Here is a 19,686-nt window from a genome sequence, read left to right as displayed (position 1 = left end):
TGTCGATGATCGAAGGAGCCATCGAGCCTATCGGTGACGACACAGAGGAACTCTCAATGAAAGCACCAATGTCGGTGTCAAAACCGGCGGATCTCGGGTAGGGGGTCCCGAACTGTGCGGTTAGGCGGATGGTAACAGGAGACAAGGGACACGATGTTTTACCCAGGTTCGGGCCCTCTTGATGGAGGTAAAACCCTACGTCCTGCTTGATTGATAATGATGATGTGGGTATTACAAGAGTAGATCTACCACGAGATCAAGGAGGCTAAACCCTAGAAGCTAGCCTATGGTATGATTGTTGTTATTGTTGTTGTGTCCTACGGACTAAACCATCCGGTTTATATAGACACCGGAGAGGGCTAGGGTTACACAGAGTCGGTTACAATGGTAGGAGATCTACATATCCGTATCACCAAGCTTGCCTTCCACGCCAAGGAAAGTCCCATCCTGACACGGGACGAAGTCTTCAATCTTGTATCTTCATAGTCTTGGAGTCCGGCCGATGATGATAGTTCGGCTATCCGGACACCCCCTAGTCCAGGACTCCCTCACTCAAAGAAAAGACAGTGTAGTTCTCCTTCGTTTCGGTTTTGGTGGACTTGAGTCGTAGGAGCTACCATACTATCAAGAGGGGGTCCGTATCAGAAAGGCTAGGGTGGAATCAACACGTACACATATCTTTTGCACCCCCAGCTCCTTTCCTCATCCTTGGAGTATCCTTGTTATCATGGAAGTGGCATAGGAGAGGTGCCAGCGGTAGTTCAGTGGCCCAGAGAGGCAGTACCGCCCAAAGCCACAAGCGGTAGTACCACTGTATCAACGATAGTACCGCCTAGGGCCACAGGCGGTAGTACCGCTCCGGTTCCACGCTAGTACCGCCTTGACTCAAGATATGCATTTCTCGTGTCGGGTTCAGCAGCAGTAGCAGCGGCAGTAGCAGTGGCAGTAGGAGCGGTAGTACCGCTTACGAGCGATAGTACTGCACCTACCACCGCTTCTAGTGTCGCTCAAAGGTGTTCTCCTCTGTTCCTTCTCCCATGTTCTCGTTTAGGCTGTTGTGCACGGTCTGAACGGTAGTACCGCTGTGGCCAGCGCGGTAGTACCGCACGTTTGAGCTGTAGTACCGCGCGCTGCGGGCTGAGAAAGGAGATAACGGTTGGATTGTTCTCCCCACTATAAAAGGGGGTCTTCTTCCCCAAGAAGTCCTACCTCTTTTCCCCCAAGCTCCATTGTTGTTCCAAAGCTTATTTTCGCCCGATCTTCTCCCTAGCCAATCAAACTTGTTGATTTTCTAGGGATTGGTTGAGAAGTCCCATATCTACACTTCCACCAAGAGAAATTCGATTCCCCCCACTAATCCCTTGCGGATCTTGTTACTCTTGGGTGTTTGAGCACCCTAGATGGTTGAGGTCACCTCAGAGCCACATTCCGTTGTGGCGAATCTCCGTGGAATCGTTGGGAGCCTCCAATCAAGTTGTGGAGATTGCACCAACCTTGTTTGTAAATGTTCGATCACCGCCTTCAAGGGCACCACTAGTGGAATCACGGCATCTCGCATTGTGTGAGGGCATGAGGAGAATACAGTGGCCCTAGTGGCTTCTTGGGGAGCATTGTGCCTCCACACTGCTCCAATGGAGACGTACTTCCCCTCAAAGGGAATGAACTTCGATAACATATCCTCATCTCCACCGGATCCACTTGTGGTTATCTCTTTCTTTTACTTTGTGCAAGCTATTGTTGTGTTGTATCCTTTAGTTGCACTTGTTGTTATCGTTGTTAGCATCATATAGGTTGCTCACCTAGTTGCACATCTAGACATCCTATTTTTTGCTAAACCTAAATTGTAAAGAAAATTTAAAAATTGTTAGTTGCCTATTCACCCCCCCCCCCTCCTCTAGTCAACAATATCGATCCTTTTAGACGAAGCGGGAAAACATCTGGGAATGTTTTCCCGGCATTTGGCAGTTTTCAGACAAATGAACCAGAGGGAAAGGATACGTGTTCATCATGTCAGACGCATGTGACAGATGAGTGGATAGCATATTCGGATTCGTTAGATTTTTCTAATAAATTTTCATATATAAATTATTTTCATCTGAGTAATAGATTAGTTTATATGAATTTTCAAAGTTTTAAATAATATTCTAAATTATTTTAATTAATAAATTCAAATTATCCAAAACAGTAAATGCTAAGGTACCCAGAACTATACCCAACTGACCAGCAGAGAGGCTGACCAGTGGTCCCAGTTGACTGGGTCAACTTCCCAGTCAGCAGAGGCTGACTGGTGGGCCAGCTGCCTAGTCAGCAGGCTGACTGGACAACCTTATCCACTGGAACAGTGGACAAGGCCCACATGTCAGTGTCTAGGGCTAATCCCTCTGTTTACATCTGAACTTTGATTAATTAAGGGGGCAGGGCCCACATGTGAGTGGCACTATAGGTTAGTTAGTTAGGCAGCTAATTAGGTCGGGGTTAATTTAGGTGCGGGACCCACGTGTGAGTGGCTCAGGTGCGTAATTAGGTGGGAAATTAGCGGTGCCACATCGGCACCACCGGAGCGAGCCACCAGCGACCTCAACAGAGGCGGTGCCTTGCCGGAGTTGGCCGGGATGGTGCTACGGGAACCAGATTGGGGCGCGGTCAGGAGTGTTCGAACGCGGGCAGAGCCGCACGTTGAACGACGGTGTTGGTTGGCGGCGGGGTGGCTGGACGCGTCATCGACGTCAAGCGGAGCGGCGCCAGGGGTCGGGCGAGCTTGGTTTTGACGATGAGGAGCGTGACATGGGTTATAGGTGGGTGCACTGGCAAGTTGGCCTCGCTGCGCATTAGATGGTGGTGCCAGTAGGTGCGGGGATGGTCGGAGAATACGGATGCGGCGACGGTCGACGGCGGCTTCAGGCGGAGCTCGTCCAACTAGGGGCTACAAGGCACGAGAAGGAGCAGGGGAGGTCGAGGAGAAGTGGGGGCTCACAGTGAGGGAAGTGGGGGACTCAGGGGAGCCTAGGGCGGTCGGAGTCGAGGGAATCGGGCGACGACAGTGGCGGCGACCAGCGAAGGGGATCGGGCACGGGCGGCGTTGGTAGTGGTTCTCGGCGCCGATCTGGCACGGTAGACGACGAAGAGGATCCCGGCGGTCCTCCAGGACATGAGGGGACACCAGGAGAGGCCGCTGGCCACACTGGAGTCGAGGCATCGGCGATGACCCACTCGAACGAGCTCGTAGGGGAGGATCCAGGGGAGAGGGAGAGAAGTGGGAGAGACAGAGGGTGCGGGCGAACCCTAGGGGAATCAGATGCAGATGCTCTGATCAAAAGATATTTAAGTTGAATAGAATTAGATCGACAACCAGTCAAAGGTTGATTTGTTGAGCACCAACTCATGTCCGGAGTGACGTCTAAGCCGAAGGGAAGAATTCTAATTTCGGCTGATGATTGCGAGCATTCGCAAACACATCGAATCAAATGCTCGAAATGACGATAACAAAGGATACTAATGAATATTGCTAGACATATGGAAGTAACCATAATGCAGGCCGGCAAGAACTTCAGGAGCAATAGGCCGCTGAGGATTTTCAGAAGATCGAATAACATTTCAAAGAATTTTGTGAAACACATAAACAACTGAGGATGAACGAATACCCGGTAAGTGTGAGAAATTATCCGTAGGTGTATTCATGCGGTAATGAACTACAAGGCAGTAAGTTTAAAGAATTCTCGGGACAACAGAGAGTATTTCGGGGCATCTTGTAAAAACAAGATCAACGAGGACTTCCTTTGCCGCACACGACATTTTCCTTTGCACCGTCCTTGCACCTTCGCCCGCGATCTCTCATTGACGTCTTCAAATTGTTGTTCTATAAGGCTGGTCACAATGGGGAGGAACTTAGGAGTAACATCACACACTTCAATACAACTTTGCTTATGTGGCACATATTTAATGACGAGAGAGATGTTTGTGGTAACTAGCTAAGTCACCGGAACATCACACACTCCAAGAAACAATGAGTCTATAACCTAATAAATACATCGTTGCATAACACTACATAGATGTTCCTACCCACTATGAAGATAGTAACATAGTCTAGGGAAATGTGTAAGTTACTAGCTTATGTTCTTGCCCATTGTGACCAGCCTAATCGTGTCTGCTGCCCTGGGGCGGTCAATATATTTCTCCTTGAGTGCTTCTTGGTGTATTTGCAAAGCAGTCTTGACACCTCTCCCCACAGAAGCTTCACTGTTTAGACTAAAATAATATTAAACTCTTCATCTTATTTGCACTCTAATCGTAGCCCCACATTGTAATGTTCCAAAATCTCATTTAGTCTCCCCTCAAAAAAAAAATCTCATTTAGTCTCGTGGCACTCCACCAAGGGACATTTGTTCCTCTGCAACTGTTTTATTTGAGTCACACCATCTTGCGAACCTAGGCATAGCATGTCACCATGAGCTGGTGTAATTTCAGGAAGTTGGCGAGGCACCATCCATTGCCCCCAAACTTCCCGGGAGCAACTACATAGAAATTGGGCCGAGACGAAATGGGAAAAAATGGTGCAAGTCCTTGTCCACCTCACACAGAGGACATCGACTATCTCTGGACCATTCCGTTTGAGCACTTGATCTCCTGATGGCAATCTACCACGAGATTACTCGTTCACCATATAAACACCTACTACCTGCCTACTAGGCGTCTAGGATCTGTCGCTATCCCGACACCCATCGCACCTGTTTCTGTTTGCAACTGTATTACCAGACTATCATGCACTCCGGCTCCAAGCTAGCCATGGTGCTCCAGCGGTGGCGGAAACTTACCGCGCGCGGAAAGGGTTTACGCGCGCGCGGGAGAAAGCGGCACGCGGCGCGGTAGATTTGGCGCGCCGCTTACCGCGCGCCTATAAATTGCCGCGCTCGCCGCGCGCACAGCACACAGTCACGCGCCCTCCCCTCGCAACCTCGCCGCCTCGCCGCTTCGCAGCTTTCCGCGCCACTACCGCGCCACCATGCCGAGGAGGACGAGCGAGCCATGGCGGAGTGACGCCGTCGCCACCCGGAGGACGTCGCCGACGAGCATGCCTACTGGGCGGAGAGGACGGCAAGGCGCCGCGCGGAGCGGGCTGACCGGCGTCAGCGGAATGCATTGGCGAACGAGCAGTGCGACATAGTTTTAGCAGATGGGAGGTCGTTCTTCACCGCGGACGACGATCGTTGGGACGACATATGGATCTCAACCTCGGACGACACCGACGAGGATGATGGTGATGGTAGCGACTTGGAGTAGTTTCTATCGCTGTATGTCGTAATAGTTTCTATCTATCTATCTATGCCGTAGTAGTATCTATCTATCTATGTATGTCAAACTATCTATCTATGTATGTCGAACTATCTATCTATCTATGTAAAATATCTTGTATCGTTTTTTTATCTATGCAAAAAAATGTTTGTTTATTTGCGCGCGCTGCATTTTTACCGCGCCTGCTGGAGCTGCGCGCGCGGGGCTTTACAGCGCTGCTGCTGGAGTAAACGCTGCGCGCCGCGCCAAACCAGGCGATGGGCGCGCGTCAAATCAGTTTTTAGCGCGCGGCGCGTTCGGCGCCTGTTGGAGATGCTCTCAGTACACTTCTAGTGAGCCACTTTCTTCTGAAATCGGCTTGCCATGCTATCCGTAGGAACATATTCTTATCCAAGCCTGCCATAGATACGGATCTATGTATATGTGCCATGACAACAGCAACAACAAGAGAAAAATACTAAGTTACAAAGGAGTTTTTATAGCCCTAGATCAACCTTGCTAATGGAGTCCCCTGCTGGCTAATTAAGCTGCATTAAGATTTCACACCTAATGGAGTATGTATTCTGCATGGTAAGTAAGTGTGGCGATGCTAACCGAGTGAGCCACTATCAAATTATTATTAGACATGGCCATGCATGGATCACACACCAAGAGGTTCCTTCTCCTCCACCACCACGGCGGGCTTGCTGCTGACCTCGAGGAGCAGCTTCACGACGGACCTCATCGACGGCCGGTTGATCGGGAGGCTGGAGGCGCAGAGCAGCGCGACGCCGAGCACCCTGCGCATCTCGTCCCTGCAGGTGCACGACTCGCCGGCGAGCCTCGGGTCCAGCACCGAGTCCAGCCCCTCGCGCTCGATGCCGCCGCGCACCCACCTCACAAGGTCCTTGTCGCCGAGCTCCGGCCCCACGGCCCTCTTGCCGGTCACCAGCTCCAGCATCACCACGCCGAAGCTGTACACGTCGCTCTTCTCCGTGATGCGCAGCGTGTACGAGTACTCTGGAGTTCAGACAGATCACTGTCATCAGTTCATCGGCAAGTTAATAAAGTCCGGGATAAAGAACCGTTGGCGGCTCACCGGGAGCGATGTAGCCGCAGGAGCCGGCGATGGCGGACACGGCGTTGGGGCCGCCGCGGTTGTCGTCCATGACCCGGGCGACGCCGAAGTCGGCGACCTTGGCGCCGAACTCGGCGTCCAGCAGGATGTTGTTGGACTTGACGTCCCGGTGCACGATCGGCGGCGCGCAGTCGTGGTGGAGGTAGGAGAGCCCCTCCGCGGCGTCGACCATGATCCTGCGCCGCATCGGCCAGTCCAGCAGGCCTCCTTTGCCGCCGTGGAGGAGGTCGCCCAGGCTGCCGTTGGGCATGTACTCGTAGACCAGCAGCCCGCGGTCACCACTGCGGAGGCAGCACCACAACTTCACGATGTTCTTGTGCCGGATCCTGCCCAGCGTCGCCACCTCCGCCTCGAAGCTGTCCTTCATGCCGTCCTTGATGTCTTTCCTCTTCGCCGCGGCGCCGCCGACACCCCACAGCTTTTTCACGGCCACGACATCGTCGTTCCCGAGGACGGCCCTGTACACCTTGCCCGCCGCGCCCGTGCCGACCACGTTGTTCTCGTCGTCGAGACAGCCCAGGAGGTCCTCCTCCTCGAACTCCACCTTGTGGAACGACGTGACTACCCACTTGTTGTCGCCGGGCTCCGCGCCGCGCCTCTTGTGCTGGCTCTGGCTCCGGTACTTGTACCAGAACCACGCGACGCCAAGGATGAGTATGGCGACGGCAAAGGTGAGCACGGACTCGACGCTCCCGACGAGGCTGTGGCGGCGGGCGGCTGCTCTCCGCGCACCGGGGCATGCGCCGCGGCAGAGGGCCGGGTTGCCCAAGAAGCTGTCATCGTAGATGTCGCCGGAGAACAGAGGAGGCAAATTGCCGGCGAGCCGGTTGTTTGACAGGTTGAACATGCTCAGCTTAAGGCTCTCCAGCTGCACAGGCACGCCGCCGGTGAACTCGTTGTTTGACAGGTCAAGCGAATTCAGCACAGGGAGCTCCCCCAGCTCCGACGGGATGTTCCCGGTGAGACGGTTATGGGCAAGGTCGAGCTGTGTAAGTTTCTGCCACCGTCGAACACCATGTGGCAGCTCGCCGGAGAACGAATTGTTCCGTAAATCAAGCCGGGCGAGCGTGGACACATCAGCGAGTGACGCCGGCAGAGGACCAGAGAACCCGTTGTTGGCGGCCGACAGCTCGACCAGCCTTGTCAAGCTGCCTATATGCGCCGGCAGCACGCCAGCGAAGTGGTTGTCTGATATCAGCAGCTGCGACAGGTTGTGCGCCAGGGCAATGGCTGGCCCCAGGGTGCCGGACAGAGCGTTGCCGGCGAGCTCCAGCAGGTACAGGCGTGGCAGGCCCCACATGTCCGGCGGCACGGCTCCAGACAGCCGATTGTTGGGCAGCCGCACACGCGTCAACGTCCGGCATTGCCCCAGCTCCTGCGGAATCGAGCCCGAGAGCTCGTTGTTCAGAATCAGAAGCTGCTCCAGCACCCCTGCGCTGCAGAGAGTCGCCGGAATGCGGCCGGAAATCCGGTTGTCTGACAGGTCGAGGAACTTGAGCGGGCAGTTCTTCCCGAACTCCGGCGGCAACTCCCCGACGAGGCGGTTACTGAACAGCCTCAGGTCGTTCAACGCAGGCGCCTTATCCAGCGTCGACGGCACGGGGCCTGACAGCTCGTTCTCGTACAGGTGCAAGCTCTCCAGCCTCGGCGCGAGGAACAGGTCCGCCGGTATCTCGCCGGACAGCCTGTTCATGGCGGCGTCCAAGAACCTCAGCTTCGTGAGCCCGCCCATTCCCCCCGGCAGCCTCCCGGAGAGGTTATTCTTGTAGAGCTCGATCTGGACGAGGTTCTCCAAGCGCCCGATACTCTCCGGGATCTCGCCGGTGAGGTTGTTGGTGGAGAGGTCGAGGTTGACGAGGCTCCTCAAGCTGCCAATGGAAGACGGTATCCGCCCGACGAGGCAGCACCCGGCGAGCCACAGCACGCGGAGGCGCGGCAGCCCGTCGGGGAAAGCGTCCGGCAGAGACGACGGCGCGAAGGGGTTGTACGCGAGCAGGAGCTCCTCGAGGGAGCTGACATTGGCCAGGAACGCCGGGAACCCGCCGGAGAGGTCGTTGCCGGCGAGGCTGAGCGTGGCGAGCGAGGCGAAGCCCGCGCCGTAGCTGCTAGGCATCTCTCCGGAGAAGGCGTTCCCGGCGAGGTCGAGGTGCCTCAGATTCGGCAGCGCGGCGAGGCAGGGAGGGAGGGGGCCGGCGAGCGAGTTGTAGGAGAGGTCGAGGCGCAGGAGGGACCTCAGCGAGCAGAGCTGGGGCGGGAACGCTCCGGCGAGGGAGAGGTTGGAGAGGAGGAGCGAGGCCACGGCCGGGTCAGCGGAGGACCGGCAGAGGACGTGCGGCCAGCGGCACGGGGAGAGGGACGGGTCCCATGCCGCGAGCGCGGAGGCGGGGTCGGAGAGGGCGGCCTTGGCGGCCAGGAGGCGGGTGAAGTCGGCGGGGAGGGGCGCGGCGGCGGTGGCGGTGGCGAGGAGGAGGCACAGGAGGAGCAGGGGAGTCATGGCATTGGTGTGGGACGGAGAGCGGAGAAGTGGAGGGAGTGGTGGTGGTGGGGGTGGGCTTAACTGTTGTTCTTCGCGAAGCTCTCAACTGCACTGCGGAACTGCAGCGGAATGAGGCCATTGCTGTTTAATCTGCTTGCTTTTCTCTGCTGCTTCTGCTTCCTTTCTTTCGTTTCCAGCATCTGAGGCAATTTCTCGCCATTGTACAGTACCTGTGTCCAATATTTACACGCTGCAAAAAAGGTTGGAACGTCTTTTGTGAATACACATACGCTATATGTAATGTGTACTGCTCCCTCCGTCCCAAAATAAATGTCTTAAGCTTAGTACAAATTTATATTAAAATTAATACAAACTTGAGACATTTATTTTGGACGGAGAGAGTAGGTAACTGTGCAATTTGATAGCAATACACTTTCACACATGGCGTGCAGTCAAAAAGACAAATATGTATCTCAAAATAGACCTTTTTTTTATTGGTTGGCAGGGATTTTGTTTTTTCTGTGCAGCTTCCAAATCACTGTATACTTTTAAACACATTTTTTTGCAGATCCATAGTGAACACGTACAAGATTTCGTATAATTGTTTTCAAAACATTTAAAATGGTTTTTTCCTTTTCTTTTTTAAAATGCCGAGCGCCGTGAAGCTCGCTGTGAAGGCCTGCACTGCATATGCCCGAACCATCTCAGCGCCAGTATGGACGTCACATCCATTATCCCCGTGGCAGCCACTTAAAAAATGTTGCCATGATGATCACAAAAACATATTGCCATCGTTACTAAAGATTCAGTTTTGCCATGAAAACTTAAAGCATGTTGCCATGTTAATTAAAATGTCACCCATCGCATTTTTCGAACTTGTTTTGCCATGTCAATTACTACTGCATACTTTGCCATAATGTTAATGAAATATGAATTAAAAATCACAAACAATGCCGTGATTTTGGAGGACAAATTCCAAGGATTTGGTAACACAAAACAATTTATCTGAAAAGATTGCATTTTGATTTGGGACACAAATATTTTCTAAAATTGCCCATGTGACTTCCGATTATTTTTACCATGTAAACCAAAGTTGCCATGACACATAACCAAGAGAAATAAATTGCTACTTAAAACTTTGTAAACCCCAATTTGTGATCACAAGAGCCAACACAAAAATTCATGGCGACACCCACAGTTTGGCGGAGTGTGAACTAGATCGTGGTTTCGTACATTTTGCAATCTGCAACGCTTCAGGGACAGTAGATGAATTTTTCTCATAATAATAAATATTATAATAATAATATATAGAGTAGAAAATTTAACCGTGCCACACTTGCACTACTAGTTCACAAATGGCAATGACAGTCATCTCTTACACCTACCATGTCACTCCCTTTTGTACTACCATGTCTAGATATAAAAACCTGCCACCTGACTGAAAACAATGGATCTTGCTTTAAAACAGCACGCGAGAAAGAAACTCCACGCTAGAGAGGCAAAAGAAACATTGGCACTACCAAAATGGAGCGCATATATAGGAACCAGCCGTTGCCCCCGTTGATGAAGTACTATAATTATAGTACAACGTCGGGGTGTAGGCAAAAGTGGTTACGAATTGCAGCTCGGTGTAGTATGCGATTTGAGCTACTTGTCTCTCTGCTGACTTGTTTCTTCTCTGCTGATGGCGACCGTGAACCGGAACGAACTTGTACCACTCGGCCGGCTCCTCCTCGACGTGGCCTGCGACAACCGCAACCAGCAGCTTCTTATCCCCCATGAGACGGAGCTCTCTCATGCACGTGCTGCTGCCCCCGACCTCGTGAGCGTACAGAGCTCCACCCGGCTCCTGCGCCAGCAGGTGCCCCCGCTGCATGGCGTGCGCGCCCGGGACACGCCGCCAGACGCGACCCAGGTTCAGATAGCTTCTCTTGTAGTAAACGTCGGTGATGGTGTGCGGCATGGCGGTGATGTTGTGCGGCCAGCAGCCGCCGTCCCACTCGCCGTACCACGTGATCTGGACGCCGCACAGGCCTAGCTTCGCCCCCTGGTACCTGCATGAGATCTGCGTCGCCGGCATCTGGCCATGGACCAGCCGATCGGCCGCCGAGGTGATCTCCTCCGTGGCCAGGTCGAAGCGCGCGTTCCTGAAGGCCCCGGCCGCCGTTCGGCCGAGCCAGTACACCGCTCCGTCGCAGCACGCCGGCTTCTTCTCCGCGAAGCCGTCGTGCTTGTACGGCACCCCGTGCAGCTCGGTGCGGATGCGCACGCTCCGCCACCCCTTGTCCGCTCCCACGGTGCACACGTGCAGGTGCAGCTCCTTCTCCGCGGAGGCGGCGCCGTCCTTGTCTTTGCTGGGAAGAGAGTTGGATGTATAGCCGTGCACGTGCACGATCTTGTACTGCCTCGTCGTGGAGTCGAAGCCGAAGCAGTACTCGCCGTCGACCGTGCTGCCGTGCTTGGCCGGCGACAGCGGCACGTCGATGGACGCGCCGGCCCAGGGATCCACCACCCTGATGGCGTTGGCGTGCTTGAGGAGGAAGCAGAGCAGGCTGTTGCACGCGCCTACCAGTCTGGCCGATCTGTCGACGGTGAACCTGGCCGCGAGGTTCCACTGCTCGTCGAAGAGGAACCCGTGGCCGAGCATCGCCTGCACGCCTTGCGCCGCGCTGCATCCCCTGAAGAAGGCGATGGTGTGGATTGGGGCGGCCGGCCGGCGGCGGAGCCTGAGCGCGTCTGCGATGACGTCGCGCCAGTGCTTGCAGACGCGGCGCAGGCGGCGGAGGTGGAAGGACGGGAGGTGCAGCAGGATGGCGGCTTGAAGGTGTGGCGGGATGTAGGCGGCAATTGCATTGGTGGCGCCACCGCCGGCCGTAATCTTCATCTTGGCTTGGAACCACGTACGTAGCGACCTGACCGTGCCCTAACTTGGGATATATATTTTGGTGATCGACATTGTAGTCTTGTAGAGGCCGGTTCTACTCCGATCCATTGCATCCATCAGAGTTGACCACGTACGTGTGTTAATTAGGAAGGAAAAACTCTAAAATAAACCTTTAACTTGTAAACGAAAGCTAAATCAAACCCTAATCTTTGAATCCCTGAAATTAGCACACCGAATTATTTGATCCCGATCTATTTTAAACCTTATACGCGTTCTCAAGGGGGGCCGTCGATGTGGCTGTCAAGGTTGCGGCGGGACGCGATTGGGCCGGCCCACCAGAAGCATGTTTTCTCTTTAATGTAACACGCAACTAAAAATACCCAAAAAACTTAGGCTCACTAGGACTCGAACTTCACAGCCGAACCTTTTGATATGTGCCGTCAGCCACTCTAACACCTGACTTTTGGTGCATAAATATAAGCGCAATACTATTTAACAGCATAGCGCAACGTCCAGATTTGAATTTTCTTTTGGAAAATTTTTGATACCCTTTTCCTGAAAATTGTCAACGATTTTGAAATACAAATATTCGTAAAAGCAACAAAAAGTCCAATAATTATTTGCAAAAACTGATTTTTTTTAAGGAATTACGAACTTTTTTTAACACAAATAAATTTTGAAGCACGAAGTGTTTTTTAAAATCACTGGACTTTTTCTAAAGTGCAAAAAAGTTTTCAAAATTACAAAACAATTGTTGAAAACACTAAAAATTTCGATAACTGATTTTTTTAAGTGCAAACACTTTCTAACTTTTTATAAAAATGTGAACATATTTTCAAAATTTGTCAGCACTATAAACTTGTGTTCAGGTTTCAAAATTGATCGTTTTACTCAAAAGTTTTTGCACTTAAAAAATGTTTCGTGATTTAGGAAATGGTTCACGTTTCCAAAAAGGTTCATAAATCCAAAATATCCATAAAATGTTTGGAGTTCAAAATTGTTGATAATTTTCAAGAAAAATGTTTCCAAAAAAATCAGAATTTTTTAAAATCTGGACGTCGCATTATATGGTTAAATAAGTTTGCGCGTCTTGTTTATCAAGAACATCCGGCAGTTAGGGCGGCCAGCAGGAGACGATTATTTACGCCAGGTCTTTAGTTCGAGTCGCACCTGTCCCCTTTTTTTTCATTTTTTTTAAGTCGCGCGTTAGCGCCTGGTGGGCCGGCCCAGCAGCGCCCGGTGCAGCCGCCTATCCTGGGTGTGAGCTGCCAAGTCGACAATCTTTGTTTGGGAGCGCGCTTAAGGTTTAAAATAGACCGGGATCGAAGAATATTTCAGGGATTAAAAGTTCAGGGTTTGATTTAGCTTTCATCTACAAGTTCAGGGTTTATTTTGGACTTTTCCCAATTAGGAATGATGACGACGTACGTGTAAAGGCGTGTAGGTTTAGGAGTTGTACGTCGACAAAATATCTCTCCGTCCAGAACCCAAACGTGATCAGCACCTGTTGGCTTGCGCTCGAACTCGCGAACCCTTCCGCCTCCTCCACTCACCGCCTGGCGCATGCGACCCAAAACCCTAGTAGCCCTTTCCTTGGTCGGCACAGTGCTCGCCATCCGCTTCTGTGGCACCGACGTGTGCAATGCAGCACCGCCTACTGTTCTTCGACGTCAAGGAGGTGCCACAGGGGGCCATCATGGAGATGGGCACAAGTCCACGCAGCAAGAATTCGAAGCAGGTTCATGGATTTTGGCCCTGGATAACACGCACGTACGTACACGTAGCTTGTAGGAGGAGGTTGAAAAACGGTGCCTTCATTATTGATATGGCATGTTGAAAAACAACGCACATTGAAAAGGAATATCATTTCTACACGTGCATCACATTCTTCACAATCATTTTATCTAGATGTCCGTAGTAGGTATGTTGTTTAGCAATTTTCACAAGTTTACTCTGTGGGAGATTGTATGGTGGGGAATAAGGTGTAAATCAACATCTTGAGACCACTGGTGAGGTAGGAACGGTGGCAGCCACCAACAACGATGGTGAGCGACATGTAAATTTGTTGTCCCGTGGCAACGCACGGCCACTCTGCTAGTCACATAATAGATGTAGCTCCAACAATGTGCATTGCACAATGACTTCACACAAGAGTATTAACAGACGACATCTCTCCTTAGTTTCTCTCCATCCTATTGGTGGAAAACATGGTTCATGATCCTCATAAAGTACAAGTACACAAATATCTTCATTTGGCTAGCTCAGCTTGATGAAAGAAATGCTTGCAAGGACTGCGTATCCTTTTTTTTTGCAGGAAAATATTCGATCTATTCATCTTTAATCATCGTAGTACAACGAACATCAAAAATAATAAAAATTACATCCAGATCCATAGACCACCTCCAGAATGTGTGCATGTGTGTAGCGGGGGAGGGGGTGCTTAGGTATTTGACTGAATGGCATAGCATCGTACAAGTAAAAAAAAAGTCTTTTATGTACTCAAGGTATTAAGGTACAATGGAAAGTTATGATTTTACTACCATAATAAAAGAATGTTTGAACTAACTTTACAGATCAACACCTCACAAGTACTATCGTGTGCAGAAATGTTTTCTGATTTTTTGGCGCAATAGAAACTTTTAAAAATGGTACAACTCAATCATAATTTGAAATTTGACACATTCATATTTTGTCTAAAAAAGCGAAAACATTTTATACAAAGAAGGGCACTTATGCATATCTGACCTACAAAGTTCCCAGGTTAAATGTTCTCTTGTTTGGAAGAAACGGAAAAGAGAAATTTATATATAAGGATGGCATAAATCTTGACACAAACTGAATGGTCTAGATAGAAAGTGTAGCTACATGAGGGTATGAAAAATCCATTCTCCACAAATAGAATAAATTAAGACAGACTGGCGAATGTTTGCGCTTGGGAATTCTCAGAAGTAAAAATTTATACCATATCCGCACAACCCCGTCATGGGTATTCTTTGGTATCAGGTGAATACCAAAGGTTTGCTGATCCATGGGTATATTATCGCTAGCTTGCTGTATATTAATATTGCATACCAATACGGAAATTCTTCGCTGGGGGAGGGGGGGGGGTACTTTTTCTCCCATTGCAACGCGGTGATATTTGCTAGTAAACATTTATAAGGAATGTTTTTTGAGAAGCTGTTGGAGATGCTCTAAACATATACGTGTAAATTACGGAATAAACAGGGTAAAGGAAGAAAGAGAAACACAAGAATTAACTATATTTTGTTCAACATCAAACATGTCCAGATTTTCTCCATGTACGTCCAGCCAGCTGATCGCCAGTTTCCCGATAGATCACAAGAAGCTTGCAACGAGTGCAACTAGCAATACGGCGAAAGACAAGCCTTCCAGCCGTTCTGCTCCTGCACACAGAGAACCAATTACCAAACGATCGACAAACGGAATCATACGTCGGAACAATCCGCATACTCATACAACAAAACACGGCGATCTTAGAACTGATCTGCTCACCTGACGATGACGGCGGCGGCGGCGGCAACGCGGCAGTGAAGGGGTATTCAGGCGTCAGCGGCGGAAGCGGCTTGCCTGAAGAACAGAAAATAAATTCAAAGACGATGACAACAGATCAAGAGTAAAAACTACTCCATAGTCCATACAATTGGTACGTACGATTACGAACCTGCGCACGAACGAGTGATGGACATGAGGATCGAGCCGTCGCCGAGGCACTGGGAGGTGACGTTGACCATGGCGCGGGTGCTGTCGAAGTCCGGCCCCATGAGCCGCGCGACGTCGCCGCGCAGGACGTGCATGAGGCAGCACGGCTGCTGGGCCACCGTGGTGTTCACCTGGACGCAGCAGGGCAGCGGGATCGCGTCGGTGCGGTGCTCGATGAAGTCCAGGCACGACAGCAGGCGCTCAAGCGTCGGCACGCATGTCGTTGCCGTCTCGTCGGAGCCACCGCCGATGGCGATGGGGTTCGCTCCGGCCGCGGACGCCGGCGTGACTGCCGCGGCAGCGATGGCGATCAGGAGGACGGCGCAGGCGAAGATCGGTTTGGACGCCATTGCATGTACAGGAGTTGTGCGTGTGCAAGAAACTTAGGTCGTCGTATGGTGTCTGGTTGGCTACGTCGCCGGATGGGTTATATAGTGACGCGGGTTTCAGATAAAGCTGCATTCAGAGTATCATTGCCGGTCTCTCCTTTGAAAAAACATTACTAGTCCTTTTTATAGAAACACTGCGACCAACCGGGTGGCCAGGTTCCACCACCATATAAGTAACCTAACCGTCTTTTTTATTCTGAACATAGTACAGACGCAAGCCCTCATATACACGTGCATACACTCACCCTATGAACGCACACACGCATACTCTACCCCTATGGGCACCTCCGAAAGACTGAGCCGACATATCATCTTGAAATTTACGAAGTCGCCGTAGGCACCTCGTCGTTGACTTGGAACGTCTCCTCCCACTGAATGTGCATCGCCGGAAATCCTGAAATAAATTCAGATCCAGGAATAAATGCGAGCATCAGGACTTGAATCCTGATAGGCTGGGGATACCACAGTCCCTCTAACCACCAACCACAGGTTGGTTCGCAAGTAACCTAACCGTCTAATCTATACCGCAAGATGGTCGAGCATGGGAAACTCCCTTCGGTCATGGAGACGAGCTACGAGGTGCCACATCATATGGGACTCCAACACCAAGATGATGACAAGAAGGTCGAGCAAGGGCCACCCCCTTCGACCACGGCGACGAGCGCGAACCTCTTCAACAACATGAAGACGGTGCCCACATTGGACTCATACTCCGAGTCAAGCTACGCGACCGCACATGGAGACATTTGCACCGACATCTCTCCGACACTCACATATGAAGAGATGCCCCAAGTGCCATGTGAGGAGAGCCACTACCACATGAGTGACATGAGTGACTCCACCATACGTGACACTGAGAGCATTTCCTATGAGAGGATGAGTGTGACCACCACTAGCCCCACACATGAGAGCATGCCACACATCCTATGTGAGGTTGAGCGCCATTTGAGTGACTCCACCAACCATATGAGTGAGAGCATCCTTGAGGGAGTGAGTGAGCCACAACACTTAGTGAGTGAGGTAGTTGACACGGCATGTGAGGCCACTATGATTTCTAACGACTTAACCTCTACTCCTAGTGTGTTTTCTTCTTTGGTGCTAGGTCTCCTACATGACGACATGCCTACCCTCGATGAGTCCTTCCCTCCAATGGGAAAACCGATGGCCATGGTGGATAATGATGCACCCCCACATGGTTCCATCAAGATGAAGATGACAACGAGTGGATCTTCAACACCTCACCTACAACACTGAGCGACGCTCCAAAGGTAACATAGGTGATGGTGCTTCTCTTGTCCCACTAGTAGACTCTCTTGACACCGATTGCTCCCATGATGTTGACCCACCTGTTCCCATGCTTCATGCTAGTGAGACATCTTCATGCCTTGACTTACCTATTTATGATGAATATGATGATGAGCATGTTGAGTTGCCTAGTTGTGATGCTATGCTTCATAGGATATCATGTGAAAATTCTTTTGATCACTTCATTAAGTTGGGGTTGTCGGAAGTGTATGGTGGGTAAGCCTATGCGGAAGTGGTGGTGGTGGTTGATGAAGAAGCAACCGTCCCTAAGTAGCCGAAACAACTTAGGAGACTCGAATCACTACTTAAGCAACCACAAATGCTATGGTGAACAAAATGGGTTAGGTTGCAAAAGTCGTGGTGGCTATGCTGATGATATGGTGGAGGGCCTAGGCAAAGATGCCAAACTTCAGTAACTTTGATGGAGTCAAATGATGTTGGTGGTATTTTTCTGGGATGGGGGATGTCAATAGCTTCAAAACGAGCTAAAGAACGTCAAAATCGGAGTTCGGATGAATTAGTTATGGACAAAACAAAAATCAGCCGAAGTCTGAAACTACAGGTTACGGACGTCCGTAAATGGACGGATGTCCAGTCGCCGGACGTCCGGGAAGGTCAGAAATCCCTAAATTCAGTTCCTGTTAGGGGTTCCGGTCGTCCGGGAAAGGTTGGACGTCCGGTCGTTCCTGGGGCTCCGGACGTCTGTAAAACGCCTGTCGTCCGGTAGGTCGGGGTCAACGCGAGATCCGAGATCCGGGGCGCGATTTTAAGCGGAAAATGGAGATCTTGGGGTCAAAATTGACGAGATTTCATGGATGAAAGATGGGAAAACTTGGGGAGATGCTAGATCCACTTGAAACCAAGCAAATCCACGGATCAAAATCAACAAAACATCATCAAACCAACAAATCACAAAAAAAATTGGGGCTATTTTTGGTGGGGATTTTCGAATTTAGGGAAGAACACAACAAAATCAGGCTAGAACAAGAGGGGTAGGGGCTCCAAAAACGTGATCAACCTGGCTCATGATACCAAGATGATGTAGGGCGGAACCCTATGTGGACGATCTTTCACGTTTGGAGATGATCCTATGGGGAAACAAGAAGAACACGCGAAAGAACTCGAGGGAAATCACGGGGAGAACGAGAGAAACCACTCAACGACAAGTAATCAATCACACAAGTGCTAGATCACCGAAAGCATAAGGTAACACATGATCCAAAATCAACAAGGGGAGGATACAAAGGGAACCGTTCTTCTCCGTGAGAAGGTCTTGGGGGGTCTTCCCTTGAAGGGGTCTTGAATCCGCTTGGGGGATCTTCTCCGAAGAGGTTGTGAGCTCCGAGGAGAAGTAACCAAGTGGATGAGCAAGGCTCTCACACAAAATATGAGCTAAACCAATGCTAACCCTAGCTAGGAGGTGGGATAGACCTATTTATAGTCATAGTGCAAATGAGAGTCAAAGTGAAGGGGTACAAGCGCATAAGCCCGTGGCTGCGGCCACACAGGTGTCGGACATCCGGAGGACGTCGGTCGTCCGAAGCTTCAGGACGGTCCGGACGTCCGGAGATGTCGGACTTCCGTAGTTTCGGCTCGGGTGCTGGTCGTTCAGTCGTCCGGTGGCGTCGGTCGCCCGTGGCCCTGGGAGTTGTCGGACGTCCAGGCCGGGCCGGTCGTACGTGGCATGTAGCTATGTCCTGCCTTCCTTCCCTCGCTATTGCATCTCCCAAGGCTCGGACGTCCGGGGCCGGTCGGTCGTTCGGTGCCTGTAGCTTCCCAAATGGCTCTTCTTCTTGATGTCCATGCCTGTGTCCTCGCTAGCTCTTCCGTTGGATGTGGTGGCTTCGTGGCTTTCCTCCAAGTACCTGATCACGCATAGAACACACGTTGGAGGTAGTAGCCATGTGTCACATGTAGAAAGTGAAGGTTCAGAAAGGAGCGAGTTCACCTTGTGTCCCATGGTGTATGTTCGAGGTCTCATCATATGTCCACTTGGGGTTTGGAGAGTAGTCGGAGTGTACATGGGGATGAACGTGGGATGCTCCGCATCAAAACTCGTGATTAAATATTTGCCTCCGCGATTAGATCATAGAAACTTTATTTTCTTGTTACGATGATTTTCCACTTCACTCTGAAATTTTTTAAACTTTTCAAATGTTTCAGAGTTATGTTTCATTAAGTAGATATACCCATATTTGCTCAAATCATCTGTGAAGGTCAGAAAATAACGATACCCACCGCGAGCCTCAACACTCATCGGACCGCATACATCGGTATGTATTATTTCCAGTAAGTGAGTGGATCGCTCCATTGTTCCGGAGAACGGATTCTTAGTCATCTTGCCCATGAGGCATGGTTCGCAAACACCAAGTGATTCCAAAAGCCCATCAGCATGGAGTTTCTTCATGCACTTTACACCAATATGACCTAAACGACAGTGCCACAAATAAGTTGCACTATCTTTATCAACTTTGCATCTTTTGGCTTCAATATTATGAAAATGTGT

The 19,686-nt window shown here is 50.8% G+C and overlaps 1 protein-coding gene across 1 annotated transcript; it reads right to left on the bottom strand.

The window, feature by feature from the left end:
• Positions 1-5,657: 5,657 nt before the first annotated feature.
• On the bottom strand, positions 5,658-8,938 carry LOC119362528 (receptor-like protein kinase HSL1). The gene is made up of 2 exons (XM_037627771.1): positions 6,368-8,938; positions 5,658-6,288 (listed from the first exon to the last, which is right to left on the bottom strand). Exons 1-2 carry the CDS (start codon positions 8,898-8,900, stop codon positions 5,930-5,932), a joined length of 2,892 nt encoding a protein of 963 aa, XP_037483668.1. The 5' UTR covers positions 8,901-8,938; the 3' UTR covers positions 5,658-5,929.
• Positions 8,939-19,686: the final 10,748 nt, after the last annotated feature.

The sequence above is a fragment of the Triticum dicoccoides genome, chromosome 2B (genome assembly GCF_002162155.2).
Source record: "Triticum dicoccoides isolate Atlit2015 ecotype Zavitan chromosome 2B, WEW_v2.0, whole genome shotgun sequence".
Lineage (NCBI taxonomy): Eukaryota > Viridiplantae > Streptophyta > Magnoliopsida > Poales > Poaceae > Triticum > Triticum dicoccoides.
This window is presented reverse-complemented; position numbering and strand designations above follow the sequence as displayed.

Coding starts and splice junctions, on each gene's coding strand:
- LOC119362528 (XM_037627771.1), bottom strand. CDS start 8,900: ATGACTCCCCTGCTCCTCCTGTGCCTCCTCCTCGCCACCGCCACCGCC. Junction 6,289..6,367: donor CTGCGGCTACATCGCTCCCG/GTGAGCCGCCAA, acceptor TCTGAACTCCAG/AGTACTCGTACACGCTGCGC.